Source organism: Polyergus mexicanus, unplaced genomic scaffold, assembly GCF_030449975.1.
Source record: "Polyergus mexicanus isolate NDT 795.1 unplaced genomic scaffold, iyPolMexi1.0 SCAF_18, whole genome shotgun sequence".
NCBI classification, from domain to species: Eukaryota; Metazoa; Arthropoda; class Insecta; order Hymenoptera; family Formicidae; genus Polyergus; species Polyergus mexicanus.
Window position 1 is genome coordinate 4,525,686 of NW_027223338.1, and position 22,118 is coordinate 4,547,803.

Sequence of the window (22,118 nt, forward strand, 5' to 3'; positions counted from 1 at the left end):
ACTAGGCACTAGTATATATGCAAAATAGCCGCTTCCGAGTCCAATAATAGCTAGGCACATCGCGTCTAGTTATTTGTGCATCATGACTGTTAATTATCAATATTTTTGAATCATTAATTTTTGAAAATATTTACTCATTTTTGTTTTCAAAATTCCTAGTATTTAATTAAATATTATAAAAGTCATGATTTATATTGAAATAAATTCAATAATGATTCAGTAATTTTTATTTGTATTTTCAATAAACTAATTCTAATTTTAACAGAATATTTCTATTAAAATATATACATAACAAACAACTAAGAGAAATATATCTGACCCACACTGACACACACACACAATAATAATCTTGTTGCAGAATTTGTAATTTATATTAAAAAAAGCTTATTTTTATTAGTGTATTAATTGATCCTGTTAGCTATATATTATTTTACATTCTTGTTTTATTTTTACATATTTTAAAGTAGATTATTATTTTATTACTTGTGTATATTTCTCTATTTACGCTGTACATTAATAGTTAATATACATTTGTTGTAATTGCAATGTCTACAATTTTGAGAATATATGACAATAAATCTATATTTGTATAGGGACATTTATAATATTGATTACAAAATATTTCAATCAATTGAAACCGAAAGATCCTCACTTTTCAGTCTTATAGCTTGCATCAAATAAGGAACTCTTTCATGTTCGGGTAACTTCAGCCAAGAACTAGAATTTATTGCAATTGTGTTGGACTTTGTTAACGCCTCAGCAGATTTCATTTTTAGTAACCATGTACTTTTCAATCTTTGCGAATTCACAGCATAAGCAGTATCGGGTAAATTGAAGATAAGTATTCTGAAACATAAAATATGCATCACAACAATAAATAAGTGATTAAATAACTGTAATGTGTTAAGTAAATTGGAAATGTTCTTACATTTGACTTTCACTTGGTGTTTGTATATCCTCTACATAAATTGTATTAGTTTCACTGGATGTAACTGTGTTAATTGCAACAGGATATCTGCCTTTTCTCATTACAACAACATGGTCTATGATTCAGAGAAGGGTAAATAAAATTTTAGATTACTATCATAATCTAAATAACTTAAAGATAATTATTATAAAATTATATCATCTTGAATTAATATTTACAAGACTTAAAATTATGTGTGTGTATGTAGTTAATTTATTAATACATTATTCAATAATTAAAAAATACAAATGATTATTTTTTTAACTTAGCAAAGAATATATTTTGCACTTAATAACGATAAAAAAGAAATCAATTGGAGAGCTCATTACTTACCAATATAATGACCTAATTTTGTTCTTAAATCATTGTAAATGTATTGAGGTCCACCTAATGCTAGTTCTAGTGCTGCTCTCATAGAATATGTAGGAAGAATTGGGCTAACACTAACAGTAGCATATTCAAGTATATCTTGCGCCGGCCATGGTCCATCATATGTAGGATACAATGTTTTAACACTTTGATATAAAAGTAATAATTCTCTAGCATAAATATCCTTCAGTGTGTCATTCGCTTTTATATTCACAGAAAAAACTTTTTTGATTAAATTTGGACTATAACAATCTAATGCAGTTAAATGCAGAACAAATTTGATCATAGATTTCCTGAAAGATTTATTTTCCACTTCATTTGCCAATATTGCATCTCGTATAGTATCCCAAAATACTGGCTTGTAATCAGCATTGATAAGTCCTTTTAAGAAGATGGATACTTTAAAATATGATGCATCTTTTAACAGATTCGGCTCTTCGAAACATTTTGCTGCTAAATATTCCAAGAAGGGTATATGTGCATAATTTAAATCATTTAATAGCTTGAGTAGATAAATACCGCTATTGAAATTAATGTTTGAGGATAATGCTGAATTAACACAAGCATCAACTAATGTCTCATTGTAGAACTTGCATTCATATTTTCTGCTGTAATAAATAGTATATTGTTTATGTATCTTACTTTTTATCTAACCAGATATTAATATAAGAATTTTGTAACATACTTCTTTATAGTGGCAAACACCAGTTTTTCGAGTAGCTTGATTATTTCTTGAACGTTTAATTGTTTCGCATCAGCTATAAGAATCTTTTGTACTTCAGACAATATGTCAAAAGCTGTTGGAGATAAATGAAACATATAACATAAACTGTGAAAGATAGACCAAGCTGTTTGTACATCTAGATTCTCATATTTCCGTAGTGATTTGAATATTGTATCTTGTATTATTGGATCATTTATATTATTTTCACTTGCAAATCTTAAAGACCATCTTAACAGAACTATATCCTCTGAGTCTAACTTTGTGGGTAACTGTGCTTGAAATACTAGAGGCAGAGCTATCAGTAAAGCATCTCGCAATGGTGTGCTATTCATTTTCTTTAATAAAAAAACTATAAAGATTATATCTCGAAGAGATATTTCATTTATCGTTGTGCGAATCATTTGCAATAGTGATTGTATTAAAATACTGTTGGTTGGGATTTTAAAGTATGTAAATACTTTCAGCATTTCAATAATGTCATTTGTTTTCATGAGTCTAATATCCTTGTTTAATACTTCACACAAACGTATAAAGCCTATGTGTTTTCCAATAATTTGTATATCTTTTATATTTCTAGATACTTTAAATAATGTAGACATTGTATCAATAACGTCATGTGCAGTCATATTCATATAATTTGTTGCTGCTTCTTCCAAAATTTTCATAGGTCTATGTGGTATTCTGATATCATTGGATGCATAGTTCTTTTTCATTAATAATGTAAGATCTTCCAGTTGACTATGATCTGAGAAAAATTCTGTTGTAGTATATATATTATATTTATATTATAAATATATCTAAATTGTGTGTGTGTGTGTGTGTATGTGTGTGTATGTTCAATTACCTGTCAAACTAGTACTATATATTCGTGATACACTCTGTACTGATTGAAATGGTTTTATATAATTTGATAGGACTGTCCAATTACGTGCTATTGGATATAGTCGCAACAATCTCTTTAGAGATCCGTCCATATTATATACAAAGTTGTTCTTGCTCTGTAGCAGTAATTATTCTGTAAATTATAAAATGATATTATAATTACTATTGTTACTAGAATGTTATTAATTTTACAAAAAATTTAAAAGAATAATGTGATACAGGCCTAAATAAATAATAAATAACGAGTAAAAAAAATTTAGCTAAATGCTTTATTATTAGACAAATTGTATATACCAACCCCCTATATAAGAATCTATAAGATAATTTCAAAAATCTTTGAATTTGACTGTTTAAATCCATATAAACCTGAGAATCATAATAATATTATTATAATATTTATAATTTTGTAATTAAATAACAAATGTTATATCTGTTACATGTATTTTAAAATATAGAATACATTTGCTTTAACAATATTTATCTCATACATTTACTTATGAATTTCTCATTTATTAATTTTCATTAACAGAAATGTAATCAAAATATTATTTGAGATACAACTTATTAAAACGTTAATCGTGTAAAAGAATAACCGGCTTGTAATTTATAATGGAAAATAAAAGGTTAGAAACACTTACATATAAAATTCTTCGTATAATTGCGCTGTTATTAATATTTATTTCGTACTTTCTGAGAAATCATTAATAATATTAACGTCAATATAAAGAAAAAAGAAATATATATATATATATATATATATATAAATAAAAAATAATTTGTTTTCACAGACTTCTATATATTATGTCACATGTGAAATGTGATGCTAGAGCAGCCATTGGGCGCGTTCAGAAAACACAACTGTTGAACATCGTCTTGTCAACACTCGACGTTGATTTGTTGGTTCTAGAAATAAGAACCAATCACGTTCGATTGCTACTCAACGGTTGTGTCTCCTAAACGCAACCATACAGCACCGCAAGATTGCAACAACATTGCAGCAACATTTTTCTGCAAGATTGCAATATTGCAGAAACATTGCGAAATGTTGCTGCAACGTTGTTATGATATTGCAGCAACAGTAAAATGTCCGCTTACAGAAATATTGCAATATAATATTGCAGCAACATAGCAATAATATAATATATATGCAATAATGCTTTATGTATATTTATCAACATAATATCCTTAACATATGAAAAAAATAATAAGAAATTAGGCCTATAAGAGTCAGGATCTAGCGTGTATATAGTTTTTCTGTATTATAATAATAACGAAATTGTGAAATGTAAATTTTTCAGTACACATTCGACTTCCTTCAGTGACAGAGAATATCTAAGAGAAATAAGAAAAAACTCAATTTGCAATTGCGTAAATTCACAATTTCTTTGTATCCGAAATATTCAGATATCCGGATGGAAAAAGATTGTGGTGAATTTACGCATACAACGAGTTTTTTCACATCTCTCTTGTCTTTATATAATCTCAAAATTTATTTATTAAAATCTGAAGTATCTGGCATATTAGAAAATTATTGTCAAATTTTTGATTTTATATAAGTGTGGAAACTATTAAAAGAATTCTTAGTCCAATGTCTGAGCCCCTGTATTAGGGTCATATCATACGACTTAAATTAACAAAAATAGTTATTATATCTTTTAAATCTTACTAGCCGCTCTCTGTAAACTTTATATAATCATCATGATTAAAAATTAAATGCGGAATAGATAGCGCAACATGCGCCGCATAGCGGTAAACGAATGAACTAGCGATTATCGAATACTTTCTTTGGAATATTTTTGGAATGTTGCTGTAACATTACTAAAGTTATATTGTAAAATAATGTCTTTGTAATATTTTTGCAACATTAAACTACAATATACAATATTGCAATATTGCAGCAATGTTGTTGCAAGCTTTAGCGCTGTATGGGAAAGAACCAAAAAATAACGATAAAAGTAACGGTTAATTTGTTACCGTTACTGTAAAAATGTAACGACGTTACCGTTACCGTTACAAACAGAAAAAAAGTAACGATCGTTACCAAAAAAAAGTAACTGTAACGGTAACGACGTTACAAGTAACACGTTACTTCCCAATCCTGATCTATATTATATAGTGTACGTAACGTATACTAATATCCCTATTTTTCTCCCTTCGAACCAAATAACTTTTGTCTGAACATATTTTTGATTTCTGTATATATATATATTTTTTTCTTTTTATTCGACTTTATCCTGCGAAGATAAAAGGGGATAGATTAAAATTGGACACCCTGTATATTAGCCTCGATCTTTCTACACGTGAGATAGAGTCTAGCCACGCCGTCATGTTTTTCCAAAACTAATCGAGTGGCTAGACTCTATATCTATAGGGACTCTAACGTGAAATCAGCGACCTCTAAGTTTAATGCTAGAAAATCCAAGTGCTAGAAAATCGAATAGCGTTGCTATTCTGTATATCAGTTATCATGGCTACATTTAATGACGTAGAGCTGCCATATTTTTTCTGCATAGGGCCTGTTAGGGGGTTAATTAAATTGTTGAGGTTCGGATAAAGTCCGGGGATGGCTAATGCAAGATAGTTTCCTATAACCAAGCGTAGTGCGTGTAATAAACAATTGAGGAAGATTTTGAAAATTGTGCGCATCTTTACAGCAGGTACGTTTGCATTAATTGAGCGGTCACTTGGAATCGTCGACGGGGAAAAAAAAAAAAAAAAAAAAAACCCCTTTTATTCGAAACACCTTCCTATATACGCTAGATAGGAGAAACTTCACGTTATACAAATTTCTTCGCGGATTGCCAGTGTATATATATACAGAGATTATGACGAGGTTATAAACTCCAAATCTAGGACGATTATCGCAGCTGTAAGATGTAACGACGCACACACTGTATCCGTTTGACAAAATTACTTGACAGAATTACGATACAATATTCGCACGATTGTATTTGTATCGTTAGGAGAGATATCTTTGCGATTTTGTCAAATACCACCCGCGAATGTATTTTATATCTCGGTGAACTATTTTTATCCCGTTCGTACTTTTTTTTTTTTTTTATTTACATGTAATTTTCTTGTTGCACATTTTCGCCAACTATTTTTTAGTTATCTTTACCGCAGTTACGTAATTTCCAATGTGAACGATCTCTATACCAATGATCAAGAGCGAAATGAATGAGACTCGATTTATAAGCATGTTGATATATGCGGTAAGCATATATCGATATTGATAATGAAAAGGAAGGAAAAGCCAGATTTTTTTTTTTTTTTTTTTTTTTTTTTACGTATTATTAATGAATAGAAAACTTGAAATTTAATTTTTTTCTGATACTCGAAATTAACATAGGGCGATTGTAAATAGAATTCTTCTTTAGGTTATCAATGATGCGATACATACGAACACATTTGGAAAAAAAAAAGGGGGGGGGGAGCAATTTTATGTAATTCACTTTTGCACTTTCTTTCTCTCTCTCTCTCTCTCATTGCTATTTTTTTCCTTATCTATTAATATCTATATATATTCTTCCATTTCCATGTTTTTTTTATATTTTTATCTTTTCTTATTTTTCTTATATTCATAAATTTATCTTTTTGGTTTGTTTGTTTTTTTCTCCCATAATAGAAACAATTACAAGAAAAATAAGAAATTAAGTAATTTCGCAATTTCATAAAAAAAAAACTTGAAAATCTCAATATGATTAAAATATATATTTACCTATATATTATTTTATAAATAAAATATTTAACCCGTATAGACATCAATTTATGATCTATGTATTTTAAATTTGTCAAGATTTCAAGTACAGTTACACTTTCTCAAGTATTAATATACAATTCGAATTATTATTATAGTAATAAATTATTTATTACAGAGAAATTTATCACGGATAACATAACAATGTGGTATAAGGAGGTAACCAATGTTAATAATGACAATGAAAATATCCACTATAAATTGTGGTAAGAAATAACTTTATCAATAAAGAGACATGTCAGATTCGTCGCAATATCTTTACGGTCATCCCCCTCCTGATATTATGCCAAAAGGATTTCCAAACATTGGTAATAATTATTATGTCATTAAAAATTATAATTATATATTTAATATTATAAATATATCAAGAAGAAAAATCGTGTGATTATTTTAAACATGTTGTAGGCATAGGAGGAAAATTACGTCAACTTGAAAGCCTATTTATCAGTCCTGCCCAAGGTGGACGAGTGGGTCGTACTATCTCGATCGAGACACTTATTGATGTTTTACTTGTGTTATACGACGAATGCTGCAATTCTTCATTACGTCGTGAAAAAACTGTTTCTGATTTTATTGAGTTTGGTAAGTTTTTGGATATTGGGTAAACTAATAACTTATTTTAATTATTAGCGTTAAATATATTTAGCTATCAAACATGCTAGTTAAATTGTCAACTTTTTATAGTGAAACCAATAGCTTCATGCATAAAAAATCTGCAATTGACACGAGAGGACTTCGAAATTGTTAAGGTCATTGGCAGAGGTGCCTTTGGGGAAGTATGCGTCGTAAGAATGCGTGGCTCGGACAAAGTATTTGCTATGAAAATTTTAAACAAATGGGAGATGTTAAAGCGTGCAGAAACTGCATGCTTTCGAGAAGAAAGAGATGTATTAGTATATGGTGACCGCAGATGGATCACAAATCTGCATTATGCCTTTCAAGATGACAATAACTTGGTAATACGATTTTATTATTAATATTTAATACATTTTATACCAGATCAATTTTTTATCTTTTTTACGCCGTGTGGGTTGCATGTGCTCTACAAAAAGTCAAGACTAATTGTTCTGGTTATAATATATATCTTATAATATTCATAATATTGCAAAAATATTATTTTATTATTATTATTATTATTATTAAATAAAATTAATATTTAATATACTCTATAAAACAAAGCAAAAATTAAACAAAAACATGTATCCATCATAATTTATAATATGACTTCTATAAAACAAGAAAAGAAAAAAAAAGATATCTTATATCTATGGTGTTGTTTTATAGATGTATATGTGCATATTTGTTTCATATACTTGCACATATCTGTATATTTCTTGTTCCTTCTTCTTTACATATATTTATTTTGTTCCATGTTTTACTCTTAATGAAAATGGATATATATATAATTTTATATACTTGATTATGAGCTATCAAAACGATTATAATAAAGTATTTATTAAACTGATAAAACAATGAACACTTTTAAATAAGAGTTTAAGACAAAAGAATATCTAAGCCGATATATGTGCTCTACAATGTGATAATTGCGCAATATATGATATTTAGGCATTAATATATTATGATTCTACAAAATATCTTTCATGGCAATATTACATTTAATAGCGAAAATATCAAATAATCTGTATAGAAAGTTTAGCGTACTGCGGTATGTGATTCACGCGACAGAAAACATTAATGAAAAATATAAATATAATAAATTAACATAAATTTCAATTGATAAAAGTATAAAAAGTATCAATTAACTATCTGTTGCATAATGTTATATAGTATTTGGTCATGGATTACTATTGTGGTGGAGATTTATTGACATTATTGAGCAAATTTGAGGATCGTCTCCCCGAAGATATGGCTCGATTCTACATAGCAGAAATGGTGCTAGCTATAGGTTCTATACATGACTTGCGCTATGTGCATCGTGACATTAAACCTGATAATGTTTTATTGGATGCGAATGGTCATATCAGATTAGCTGATTTTGGCTCTTGTTTACGACTATTTGAAGATGGGACGGTACAAAGTAATGTTGCAGTTGGTACTCCAGACTATATTTCACCAGAGATATTGAGGGTAATTTTATTTTGAATATTATGTTTCATATTACAAACAAATATATGTAATTATATATATATATATATATATATATATATATGTATGTATGTGGTTTCATATATATTTACTAGGCAATGGAGGATGGTCAGGGACAGTATGGTCCTGAATGCGATTGGTGGTCTCTTGGAGTGTGTATGTATGAAATGCTTTATGGTGAAACACCTTTTTATGCAGAATCCCTAGTCGAAACTTATGGAAAAATTATGAATCACAAGGTAAGTTTTTTCAAATTCTAGATTTTCTCATTTAGTTAAGGAATTATTTGTTTATTGAGAAAAGTTAATGTTTTCTTTTGTAGAATTGTTTTGATTTTCCTACGGACGCTATATACGATGTTTCTGAAGAAGCCAAAGATCTGATGCGGAAGTTGATTTGCAGCTCTGAATTTAGACTAGGTCAAAACGGAATTGACGACTTTAAGGTAAGTTTTGCTACAAAAATCGTGCGAACATATTTTATATATCATTTGCAATCTATTTTATATTCAGCAATTAAAATTTGCTGACGCACATCTCTGTTATACTAGATATATACATCAGAAATTTTTCTTGATTACAGATATTCTTTAATGAATTTATGAACTAAATAAATTTATTTTACAAAAATATGAGGAAGAAAAGTCTATAATCCTTATTTAGCTTTAAAAGTCTTTAAGAAATAAGGAAATCTTTTTTGCAAATTATGTAAATAATCTTTAACAGAGAAAAGCATTTAAAAATCGCACGCGATGCACACGCGCGCGCGCACACACACACACACACACACATTGAAAATTAAGTTGAAAATTAACAAATTGTGGCTAGTAATATTTTCTTAATTTACCATGATGATAAATTACGATGAATTATGCTTAAGAATCTCGAGAGATATAATATGTAACTGTTACATTATTTTTATAAATGAGAAATATGTAACATTCGCAACAAATGTATTATATGATGTCACACATTATTACAATATAATTCTAAATCGCGCATCTTGTGCACATTTTAAAATGCAGAAGCATCCTTGGTTCAATGGAGTCGATTGGGATACGCTCAGAGATAGTACTGCGCCGTACATTCCTGAAGTTTCGTCACCTAGTGATACGTCAAATTTTGATGTCGATGATACCGATATTCGTACTTCCGACGCCGTGCCGCCGGCCGCCAATTCTGCCTTCTCCGGACTTCATCTACCATTTGTTGGTTTTAGTTTTACACAAGGGAGGTACGAAGTATTTTTTTTTTTTCTGCTTTTATACACAACACGCGTCCATTGTAAATTCTCTATATCTTTAATACTTAATGATGATATAAAAAAACATTTCAGTTTAAGAGTTACTTGATCAAAATATTAAGGCTCTTATTTCTTTGTTTTATTATTATTTGTGTTTAATAATAGGATTGGTAAAATATACTGAAAACTTTTTTTATTATTCTGCATTGATAAATACATATATGATTCACTCTACATCTTTGTTCTATATTTTTAATGAATTCAAATGAATCTTTATAATACAATTGAACATTTTATAACTGTTTATCAATTTACAAAGCGAAAACAAAGTTTGTATTGAATTTTCGTTATTTGTTGTCAAGTTCATTTCGTATCTAGTAGCACAAATTTTTCTTTTTGACATCAAGATAAATTTAAAACCATAATTTATGGTTTCACAAAACTTTACATTTTTTATATAGTCGAAATATACTCTTAATAGTTGTTTAACCAAGCCATTTACAAAGGCATTCTAGTTGTTTTCTTTGGTTCATTGAATTTGATTGCTGTATCTACAATGTATTGAGGATACGATAGTTGAATATCGCGAATAGTATATTGTCTATATATTGGATTAATCAATTGACATTAGAAATATATTCTTTTTCATCACTGCAATTTGACATTACAGTTGCATATCGGATCTGGGTTGTATTTCTGCTTTATCTCAGACAGATAAACGTGTACAAATACTCGAAGAAGAAAATGCACGATTGATACAAATTATTGATGATTTGAAAAATCAATCGAGTATAAGTCATTCTTCACCTGGTATTTCACCTGATTCTAATAATGCAACCAGAAAGCTACAAGATGAAATAAATATGCTTACAAAACGCAATTGTGGTAAAGTTATATTTAAACTGCAATAATATCTTTTATCTGCTAGTTTCAATCACAATATTAACATAAAATCTGCTTATTCTATATAGAATTGGAGTCACAATTGAAATCTATGGATGTTCCACGCGAATTACGAACTTTAGATAATGGTGACATGATGAAATTCCGTGAACTAGAAAAGCTAGTTCGATGCCTACGCTTGGAGAAAGAAGAAATTATTAAAGACAAATTAGATGCTCAAGAGAAACTAAAACTTCAAGAAAAGGAATTAAAGGATGCGCTCACGCAACGTAAACTCGCAATGGCGGAATACACGGAAGTGTCGGATAAATTGTCCGAGTTGAGACAACAAAAGCAAAAGTTATCAAGGCAAGTTCGAGACAAAGAAGAAGAATTAGAAGTCGCAATGCAGAAAGTTGATACTTTACGCCATGATATTCGAAAAGCTGAAAAACTGCGCAGAGAGCTAGAGAATAGAATCGATGAAGCTATGGCAGAGACCAGTAAAGAAAGGAAATTACGAGAACGCAGTGAAGAATATTGCAAGCAAATGCAAGAAGAGACAGAAAAAATCAGACAACGTTCCCTTGGGAACGATGTCAGTGCAAATCATGCCTTGGCAACTCAGGAGATTAATAGGTTAAAAGCAGAAGTTGAGAAACTTGAAGTTCAATATAACGAAAATTTGACTCAACAACAAAGCAGGTTTAATCTTGAGATTCGAAGTCTGCAGGAACAATTACATGAAGCGGAAACTAGAAAAGAGCTATTTGAAAGAGAAGTGCAACTTACAAAAGAGAAATTGGATGCTGCAAGATTGGAAAATATCACAGACAGTGAAGAAACTATAAGCGAGTTAAATAGACGTCATGAGAGGGAAAAGATTATGCTAGTCGAAGAGAATAAGAAGCTTATATTAGAGCTCAGTGCTCTCACTGATAGTGTTAATAGATTACAAGGTGAAAGAAGACAATTGGAAGACGAATACGAAGAATTAAGAAATAAAAAAGAAGCAATCGCGCAATGGGAAGCTCAAATTACCGAAATTATTCAATGGGTATCAGATGAAAAAGACGCTCGTGGATATTTACAAGTTTGTACACATATATAATTTAATTATTTTCCTAAATATTCTTAATTATCAATCAATAAAGATGATAACAAACATATATATGTAGAGAAAAAGACAGAAAGAAAAAACAGATGGAAAGATTTTTGTTAGCCTGTTAACAAAAAAAAAGTAAATTTATTTCAATTTCAGGCCTTAGCCACAAAAATGACAGAAGAATTGGAATTCTTGAAACATTCGGGTGGAATAAGCGGTAGTGTTGGAAGTGGAACCACTCTGACCGATAAAAATTGGAGAAATCGTCGGTCGCAGAAACTTGATAAAATGGAACTCTTGAACTTGCAGAGCTCCTTACAGAGTGAAATACAAGCGAAGCAAGCAATTTCGGAAGAACTCACTAAGACTAGATCAGATTTGATAGCTGCACAGAAGTAATTGAATTTTTCATTGAAAATTTGTGCATGAAAATATGCACGTCAAAAATGATAAATTGGATATCTCTGTTTCATTTCTCTTTTCTTTCCTTATTTTTTTAGAGAACTAAAGGATCTTAAACAACGGTTAGATACCATGTCACATGAATTGAAGCGAAAAGATATGCAAATAAAAGAATTGCAAGCGCGTCTCGATACCGGTGATGGCTGTAAGTACATTTTAATTAATAATGTGAGAAGCAAGAAATACACAAAACTTTGTTTATTATATCATTATGAGAATATTGTATCTACACTTTATTCAAATTGCAATTGTACATGATATGTACTTAATTTGTGGATGTGTTAATCTTCAAGCATCGAACATATCCTAAGTTCTGATTTTGTTCTATAAAGATGTTATTGACGTATACATGCATGCGCGCGCGCACGCCATAGCACACACACTCACATACAAAGGATATGTCACACATTACATTCACAAATCAATATTTTTTAACTTATATAGGAATTATATAGAAATTTCAACAAGATTAGAATATCCGGGAGTGGATTAATTAAGAGCCAAGCGCAGTAAACCATGCGCTTAGTTCAATTAGCCCTATCTCTATTCCCGGATATTCAATATCAGAGTCTTTTATTTCAAAATTAGAATAATCTGAACAAGATAAACAAATTTATACTTGGAGTCAGAAGAAAGCAGATCTTGCGCACACACACATACATGTATACAACTTTTTTTTATTTAGGATATTTTAATTTTATGGAAATTTCTATATAATTATACTTGCATTTTCGGTGACGGCTTTTGCATGCATATGTAGTTTTGTGGGAATATGAAATAGTTGCTCATATGCAATATTATTTATTTATCAATTTATGATTCTATTCACGCTCTAATGTCATCTATTTTTAATTATAAATAAACGAAGAAATTGGCCTGTTGTAGGAAAGAATTTCCAGTTTTTGAGAGAATACTTTCTATGATCAATATATATTTAAAAAATATTGCTTAACAAAGTTGAATAAGATTTAGAGTATTACATATGTGCGATTTTTAAAGAATATGATAATATTTTTTTTTTAATTTACGCGGGGATTTTGATATTAAATTGAGATAAAAATAATGTGCTACCATACAGCAGTAAAACAGTAGGTTTACTTTTTTTGTAGAATATTTTTGTAGTTTAATAATCACTTTTAATTTTTTTTTTATTAATTACAAGGTAAAACTGAATACATATTAGAGGCGATTTTAGAAAAACTGAATATTCAGTTTTACCGTTTATAAGAAGATTTCTGAATATATTCATCAATTCTTTCTTTAAAATTTTATTTTGTTTTATATAATGCTTTACATAAATTTAATTTTTATTTATATTCTTTGTATTTCCCAGCCTTGTATTTTCAAATTTGTTTAGTTCTATTAATTCTATGCATAAGATTAATACTCATTGTCTATTTTTTTATAAGATTGTATTCAAAAAGTTTCTCTTTTAACAGAGGAAGAGAAAATCTTATAGGCAATCGATTAATTGTCATTAATATTATTAATTTTCAAAATTAAAGTATTTTAGTCTCCACCTTTATTATCGTAATCCATAAAATCGGCATTATTCAATAAATGTTACACGAACAATTTATATGTAATGTTTATTTATAATATGTTTAAAATACCAAAGGAGAGTCTGTAGGTTACTGTGGTCTCTTTTTATTTACTGATCATAATACATCTTAATTTTCATATTTCATAAATACATTAATCTACTCGAGAATACTCGAGAAAAGCTAACAAATAGAAAAAATTCTAAAATATTACTGAAAAATTAATTATATATTTGTTATATCAATATATGTAAAAGACAATTATTACTAAATTATTATCATTACGTCGTTATTCCAGTCGTTATTCAATGCAATAATCTGATTTATCGGTTGAATACACAACGTTATCGGAATTCTCTTTTAGATTACAAAAAATATCTTTGTGGATCTGCTATGTGCGACAAAATTTATACTTTTAAGCATTAAAAACTTGTTCATATTGATGTACGAATTATAGAGATCGTTATCTGGGATCTATTTAGTATAGTAATTCGATTCTCCAGTACGGTATGCGATTCTGATTTCTAGACTACAAAGTGCCTCTGTTTATTGGCGTAACGAGCTGCGTGTGGGGCCTCTTATTGCTCATCTTCAAACTATATTTGTGACAGCTGTCTCATCCAGCGATACATCAAGCAAATCTCCAAACATCGTTAGCACCAAACCCCAACGTATCATCGTACACCAGCCGTCGTCACCCTTACCAGTAATGCGTGTCCCCCGCATCACGACTTGTCGCTTATTAAATAGATTCGTTCCAGTCAACACATTCATCAATCAGAATGCCATCGCCATCGTATCGCCACCCGGTAAATGATGTGGCAGCAAAAGAGAGCGATTTTGGATTGGATATTTTACTGCTAATTATACAGCACAGGGCTATGTTGTATCTTTTTATTCCTATTCTATATCTTTTATATATATATCTATAACTTTTATATCTTCTATATCTTCATATCTCTCGTTTTCTCTAATAGAAAATCTGGAAAAAAGGATTCTTAAATGTGTGTCTGTACAATCTTATTCGCTTCGTCATTCCATGTTTAGTCAAAACATAGCACTGTGCTACTCTTAACACTTATAATGAGAAGACTATTATATTGTGTACGCCCAATGTTATTTCTGTTTAAGTTATGATAGTGTTGACAGGTTTTGTAAATTTTGTTCCTTAATGATATGATTAGTTTTAATTATTTCTCCATAATATAATTGATTAATTTTGATTACTTTATTAATTGATTAAACTATTAATAGATATTTGTTGCATGAATTATGCTTTGTGTATTAATATTAGCTAAAACTTGTTATGTTTTTAAGCTATTTTTTTGTTAGTGCAATTTTATCGCATTTTATATTAATTATATCTGCTATAATGAAGCATGTTTAATGTATTTGGTATATATACTATTTTTGTACATATATATTACTATTTTTATGTAATACTAAAAATCACATAATTACTACTGTTATTCTCTTTTTGGATGGCAGAGAAGCATGTATAAATTCTATATAAATGTTGTGCTAAATACCATTAATTTTCAGGTAAGATATTACATGTAAACATTTAATACTAGGTGCCGAATTTTTAATACCAGGATGATTGTGTTATTTCTCTTACATCTGTTTTCGCAAATGTTTTACAAGTTTTATAAATATTCATAATTGTAAAATTTTAAGCCCATTTTTGTTTTTTATTTTAGTTTTAGAACGTCCTACATCACAGATGTCATATCTCGAGCACTTTCTTAAAGAGACAGGTAGTACACGTCATGGAAGCGTCGACAGTGTAGAAGGTGACATCGAGGATAATCGTGCACCTAGTATTACAAGCAGCAAAAGTAATTTGTCTGAACTTAGTATCGTAAGTATCTTAATATGCATTTGATGAATTAAAAAAAGAGATTACAAAGGAGTTGATTAATAATTCTCGTTATATAAGAGAAACGAGTTGATACAAAAACGAAGTATATTTTTGATAAGGCATAAATTAATTTTCGAAACACAAGGCACAAGTAGGATAGAATTAATAATAATGTGCTTCATATAGTTTATTTCTTTTCTTTTTCTTTCTAGGATCCAACATCGCCACTATCTCATGAACTTTTGAACAAGTCTTCATCTACTCATGGTCAAACTAATTTGCAACCAAAGCCTAAATCACACCAGTTTCTCGTACGGACATTCTCGGCACCCACAAAGTGTAATCATTGTACATCTTTAATGGTTGGATTAACTAGGCAAGGAGTTGTATGCGAAGTGTGTGGCTTTGCATGTCATATGCCTTGTTGCGATAAAGTACCTCCAATGTGTCCTGTACCCCATGATCAAAGTAAGTGATACTAAAATAGTTTGTGCAAATTTTTATGATCCAATTTAATCTCATTTTAAGATATATCTTGTGAAAAACTGCCGATTTCAAATAGCACCTATATTTATTTCTTCGTTACATAAGTAATATTCCATTTTTAAAAAGCTTGTTACATTCAAAATACGTTATTTAAGTCATTAACATCTCTATCTTTACAATATCGTCGCAATTCCTTGTCACGTAAGTGTTTATTTTACATTTTGCGACGTATTGTTTCAGCCAAACGACCATTGGGAATCGATCCTACAAGAGGGATAGGAACTGCATATGAAGGATATGTTAAAGTGCCAAAAATGGGTGGTGTCAAGAAGGGTTGGGTTCGTCAATTTGTTGTAGTTTGCGACTTCAAATTATTTCTGTATGATATTTCACCAGATCGCAATGCTTTGCCATCTGTATATGTTTCGCAAGTACTAGATATGCGAGACGAAGAATTTAGCGTGAGCTCGGTTCGTGATTCTGATGTAATACACGCTACAAAGAAGGATATTCCGTGTATATTTAGGGTAAAATTTCCTTGATATTTTTATTGTAATTATACAATAGATTCTTATTTTTATCTTATTTTTCCAAATCAATCAACTTGAAGAAATTTTGGATTTATCTTATTTCTTAGTTAAAATAGTAGATTGGGATTATACACTAAGAACGTTCGTGTTCGTGTAATAGTAAAAATAATCAATAAATTATACATTTGCATATTAATTAATAAATTTTGATTAATTTAATCATATTATTCTGACTGTAGTAGTACTTGACCATAATACTTTGACAATTCAAGCTCATTGTTTTTATTTTGCGCGATAATTTCGTTCTTAATTTAGGCATTTGAAAATTTATTGTGGATTATGTTTTGCATGGAATAAATGGTTTTTATTTTGATTTAGATAACAACGTCTCTATTGGAGCCTCCTGGATTGAGAAATCATACGTTAATGTTGGCAGATACAGAGAGCGAAAAGACAAAATGGGTAGTAGCTTTAAGCGAGCTTCATAGGATTTTAAAAAGGAACAATCTTCCAAACACAACGGTATATACTTAATTACATCTGTAATAAACATTTCTCTTTTCATATCTTTAAAAACTTTATTAACTCATATTTTTCTCTTTTGCTATAGATTTTTAGAGCGAAAGAATTGTTGGACAATACCTTGGCATTCATAAAAAATGTGATGTCAGGAGCAATTATTGATCCAGATCGTCTAGTCATTGGTACAGAAGAAGGTCTCTTCTGTTTAGATTTAGATCGTAGTGGTAAGTTATCTGAGATATTTTGTATTATAGACTTTTACTATAAAAAATTATATTTCTCTGTAGAAGGTATATATATGAAAGATATTTTTTATTTATAAAAAGTATTCACATAAGTAGTACTATAAACGATTGTATCTTATATAAATTAAGCAAATTATGATACATTGCAGAAATTGCAAGAGTCGGAGAAGGAAAAAAAATATATCTTCTCGAATATGTTATTGAAGAACAATTGATTGTTGTATTAAGCGGAAAACAACGTCATGTACGGCTGGTTCCAGTACGTGCCTTGGATGGAGACGAAGTCGAATGGATTAAAGTCGCGGAGACTAAAGGATGCATTACATTAACAACTGGAGTAGTGCGCCGAAATCCGCTTAATTATTGCTTATGCGTTGCAATAAAGAAACAAGTAATAAGGCGATTATAGAATATTTTTAACGATTTTTTACGACAACTGATTTATTTTCACATATCGTATGTAACGCCATGCGTTTTATTCTTGTTGTAGAATGCATCTCAAATCATAATCTATGAAATAACACGTACAAAAACAAGACATAAACGTTTACGTGAATTAATGTTACCATGTCATGCACAAACCCTGCAAATTCTTTCCGAAGGTCGCTTGTGTGTTGGCTATCCATCTGGTTTTTCTATTTACAGCATTTTGGGAGATCATCATCCTATTTGTAAGTAGAATATAAAACGAAATTTTTTTTCTTTATTAAACTCACTTTTATTTTATAGCAATCTGTATATTATCTTCATCGAATATTTTTATACTTCCTTCAGCTTTGGTCCATGCTGAGAATACGCTCTTAGGTTTTCTTACCTATAGTGCCGTGGATGCATTACGTTGTATCGAATTAGCACGGGGTGAGTTCTTATTAGTCTTCCATACGTTAGCGGTATATGTCGACAGTCAAGGAAGAAAGAGTCGAGACCGAGAGATAATGTATCCTGCAGTTCCTACGGCAGTTAGTAAGTATCAACTAACCAATATCAATAACTATATATAATCATATTAATCATATTAAACGTTAAATTTGAATATCAAAATTGTAATTAAGTTTTCTCATTGATTTTATTATTCTCGCGAATTTCAGGTTATTGCGAAGGATATTTATTAGTGTATAGCGAGACTCATATTGATTTGTTTGATTGTACCTCTGGAGACTGGTTACAAACGCTTAATGTGAAACGAGCCCGACCATTAAATATTTCGGGCTCCCTTACGTCTTGCATAATAAATGACATGCCATATGTTATTTATCTTAGCAATTTACGTCAGCGTAAGTATATTTTATACATCACATACATCTTAAATTTTGCCACATTCTATCCAATTTTCACATTATTAGATTAATCAATTATTATTTAACAATATTATACATTGCGTTAGGAGAACTACTAAATTTGACACCATTAGATACGAGTGGTAGACAAATGACAAGACCACGACGACGGTTTTCACTGAGAGAAGGCAATAGAACCGTTCGCCCTACAGACAGACGTTCGAAAATGATTTCTGCACCCACAAATTTCAATCATATCAGCCATATGGGTCCAGGAAATGGGATACAGGTATATAAAAGAACTCATTTAGAAAGTTCTTTAATCAATGCTTTTCTTATTTTATGCTATGTATGTGGACAAATTACTATAAAAAATCGTTAGATGATATTTTAATCGATATTTAATGTTGTTTATTAACTCTACTTTTATATATACATATACATGTTCATTATATTTCATATATATTTTTAAATTACAGATACAGCGTTTATTAGATTTACCCACGACGTTAGAAACTGCTGATCAACAACATACGAGTCATCATAGTAGTTCTCATCTTCACAGTAGTCAGCAAAGAGTAAGTAATATGAAAATATTACTGTTCATTTAGTAAATAAGACGATAATTCTTCTATTTTAATCTTTCTTACATTTTAATTTTAATATTAAAGCATAAATCTGTATCAAATTTTCATCTTACTCAATTTTTTTGCAGCTATATGATTCTACGCTGCAAACACCAAATAAACCAGCGCCACTGCCTCCTAGGCATCCTCCTTCCGATACACGTCGCCTGAGCTCGCATATGTCGAGAAATTCTGGGTATTCGCCGCACAATGGTAAATTTATACAATGCATTGTACAACTATGGAACGCATGTATATGAATATAGCTATGAAGTTTATGTAGCTTTGATAAACTATATTGTTATGAACTTTTAATATTATAAATAGCAAAAGGGGATGGAAGAGAAAGTAAAAGGGAAACAGAGAGAAAGTAAAAGTATAAACAAAAGTGTGCATGTGTGTTTGTGTGGAAAATATATCATTTTCATTTTCATTAAATATAATTAAATGAAATACACATAGGTTCAACAACATCACGAAGAGGTCCTGCACCACCACGACCAACGGCCACGCCACCTTCTTTACCACGCACTCCAGTAGACCAAATTGATTCTGAATCGATACATTTGCGTTCACATACTCCACTCTCTCTTGGCAGTATCGCATCGTTACATAACAAGGTATGTTAATCTTATTTATTATATTGATAAGTTATTAGTTAGGTTGTAATTATTGTCATCATTATTATCACAGGACAAAGAACAACTCTATCTATTGAATTATCACAAATTTACACGTTTCTCGATTTTTTATAAGTTTTGCAAATATAATACGTGTGCTTGTATGTCTATATGTGTGTTGTGTATTTATGTATGTACATATATGTATATATAACATATATATTTCTATTTTCTTTGTTATTTCTTGGCGAAAAATTTATTATTTATTTAAATAATCTCCATCATTCTCTGTCTTGAGAAATTTATATTTCTTTGCACTTGTGATTGTTCATCTTAAATTCTAAGTAATCCAACAAAAGAGCAAAAGAGTTTATACTATTTATATTTAATATAAAGTTTATTCTTTATACTGAATGTCTTGTACTCGTGCACGTTAAAAATGAGATGGAAATATATTTAGAATTTGGAGAAGAAAAACAAGAAGTGCAAAAAGTTTAACTATAAAGAACAAAAATCTATAGCGCTACGAACACATTTATAAAATTAGTATATAAACCTCGGAAATGCTGTCTAAAATTACAGTTAGATATTTTTCATATATATATGTATTTTTTATATACAGGAGCATCCATCTGGAGGCAGCCCTAGACATTCGATAGCTTCGAACAACAGCTCAAATCCATCGACGCCGCCGAGTCCAGCCCACGATCATGGATCATCATCGTATGATTCGTAGATTTATTTAACACTTACGGAACCTAAATAAAAGTGGTATGTACTCAAAATGCATACTTGAAAAACGATCAATTTAGTATATACATATACACATAGATATATACATACATATGCGCGCATCCGCATCCATATATTATATATGTGTATATATATGTTAAGCTCGTATTTTTACATATTTTTACATATTTTTACTACCTATTTTTTTCATTCTCCATCTGCTTTTTTATTATTAAGAACGCATTTTGATGCGAATCATCGCGTTGACTAATGAATATTGCCAATTTCCAAAACACAGCTATGCAATAATTTAAAATTTAATTTTCCAAGCCTAACATATATAGTCAGATATTTGTGTGATGTACTTTGCAGAAAATTAGTACTCGTGTTTGAACTGGAAAAGTGGAAAATTATCACGCGGTATTTGTCGTGCAATATAATTACATATATCTAACATTACACAGTATATGAGTCTCAAACAAATAATATATTGTCATAACAATGCGTTTTAACAAATACACATTCGTATTGTGTATGTGCAATTGTTTATACATACATACATACATACATACACATACATATGCACACATACACTTATATATCTACATATGTATACCTAAATGTATGTATGTGTGTATGTATGAATGCGTGCGTGTGTGTATGTATGTATGTATGTAGGTATGTATGTATGTATGTATGTATGTATGTATGTATGTATGTATGTATGTATGTATGATATGTATATGTATATGTATAATACAGTCAATTTTCTTTATGAAAGAAATGCAACAGTGTATTATTATAATTTTCTGATTTTTAAGAATTTATATGTAATAATTTATAATGCTTAACGAAGAAATGAATTATTATTCGTAAATTATTGTAAATATTTTACGCACTTGACGATTGCTAAGCCCATTTTGCGATGCCATATCTATTTCTTTCGATAGTCGTCATTTTTTTCATCGTGAGACAAGAATATCTTCGCGTTTTATATAACAAAAAATTGGAATCTCAGTCAAATTAACTAGCAATAAAATATAAACTATTTAATGTATTATAAATATTCTCGACTTTAGAAGTAAAAACAGTAGCTGCGAACATATAAATATAATCATCGTTAATAATCGGAATAGCTGCGCGATTTTTACGATCCTTAATTAGTCTCGCGCGAAGAGTATC

The 22,118-nt window shown here is 29.7% G+C and overlaps 2 protein-coding genes across 5 annotated transcripts; one reads left to right on the top strand and one right to left on the bottom strand.

Moving 5' to 3' along the window:
- Positions 1 to 323: 323 nt before the first annotated feature.
- On the bottom strand, positions 324 to 5,945 carry LOC138940977 (FAST kinase domain-containing protein 2, mitochondrial). Of its 4 annotated transcripts, XM_070310192.1 has the most exons (8): positions 5,761 to 5,945; positions 3,581 to 3,632; positions 3,241 to 3,308; positions 2,905 to 3,075; positions 2,022 to 2,805; positions 1,301 to 1,944; positions 929 to 1,043; positions 324 to 846 (listed from the first exon to the last, which is right to left on the bottom strand). In XM_070310192.1, the coding sequence occupies exons 4-8, from the start codon at positions 3,032 to 3,034 to the stop codon at positions 624 to 626; spliced, it is 1,896 nt and encodes a 631-aa protein (XP_070166293.1). In that variant the 5' UTR covers positions 3,035 to 3,075; positions 3,241 to 3,308; positions 3,581 to 3,632; positions 5,761 to 5,945; the 3' UTR covers positions 324 to 623. The 4 variants fall into 4 exon arrangements, with proteins under 4 accessions (XP_070166293.1, XP_070166295.1, XP_070166294.1 ...); XM_070310194.1 differs by lacking the exon at positions 5,761 to 5,945 and having other exon boundaries at positions 1,301 to 1,941; positions 3,581 to 3,645; XM_070310193.1 differs by lacking the exons at positions 3,241 to 3,308; positions 5,761 to 5,945 and having other exon boundaries at positions 3,581 to 3,665.
- Gek (serine/threonine-protein kinase gek) lies at positions 5,428 to 21,522 on the top strand. The gene is made up of 26 exons (XM_070310175.1): positions 5,428 to 5,599; positions 6,818 to 7,007; positions 7,105 to 7,281; positions 7,384 to 7,655; positions 8,488 to 8,787; positions 8,901 to 9,044; positions 9,128 to 9,250; positions 9,830 to 10,038; positions 10,718 to 10,932; positions 11,019 to 12,022; positions 12,191 to 12,429; positions 12,535 to 12,641; positions 15,738 to 15,898; positions 16,111 to 16,366; positions 16,625 to 16,911; positions 17,293 to 17,436; positions 17,525 to 17,660; positions 17,831 to 18,072; positions 18,172 to 18,352; positions 18,456 to 18,644; positions 18,770 to 18,955; positions 19,066 to 19,247; positions 19,438 to 19,536; positions 19,674 to 19,797; positions 20,047 to 20,204; positions 20,827 to 21,522. Exons 2-26 carry the CDS (start codon positions 6,935 to 6,937, stop codon positions 20,938 to 20,940), a joined length of 5,322 nt encoding a protein of 1,773 aa, XP_070166276.1. The 5' UTR covers positions 5,428 to 5,599; positions 6,818 to 6,934; the 3' UTR covers positions 20,941 to 21,522.
- Positions 21,523 to 22,118: the final 596 nt, after the last annotated feature.

Coding starts and splice junctions, on each gene's coding strand:
- LOC138940977 (XM_070310192.1), bottom strand. CDS start 3,034: ATGGACGGATCTCTAAAGAGATTGTTGCGACTATATCCAATAGCACGT. Junction 1,945..2,021: donor GTGTTTGCCACTATAAAGAA/GTATGTTACAAA, acceptor TATTTATTACAG/CAGAAAATATGAATGCAAGT. Junction 1,044..1,300: donor AAAATTAGGTCATTATATTG/GTAAGTAATGAG, acceptor TCTGAATCATAG/ACCATGTTGTTGTAATGAGA.
- Gek (XM_070310175.1), top strand. CDS start 6,935: ATGTCAGATTCGTCGCAATATCTTTACGGTCATCCCCCTCCTGATATT. Junction 12,430..12,534: donor GATTTGATAGCTGCACAGAA/GTAATTGAATTT, acceptor TTATTTTTTTAG/AGAACTAAAGGATCTTAAAC. Junction 16,367..16,624: donor TCCTGTACCCCATGATCAAA/GTAAGTGATACT, acceptor GTATTGTTTCAG/CCAAACGACCATTGGGAATC.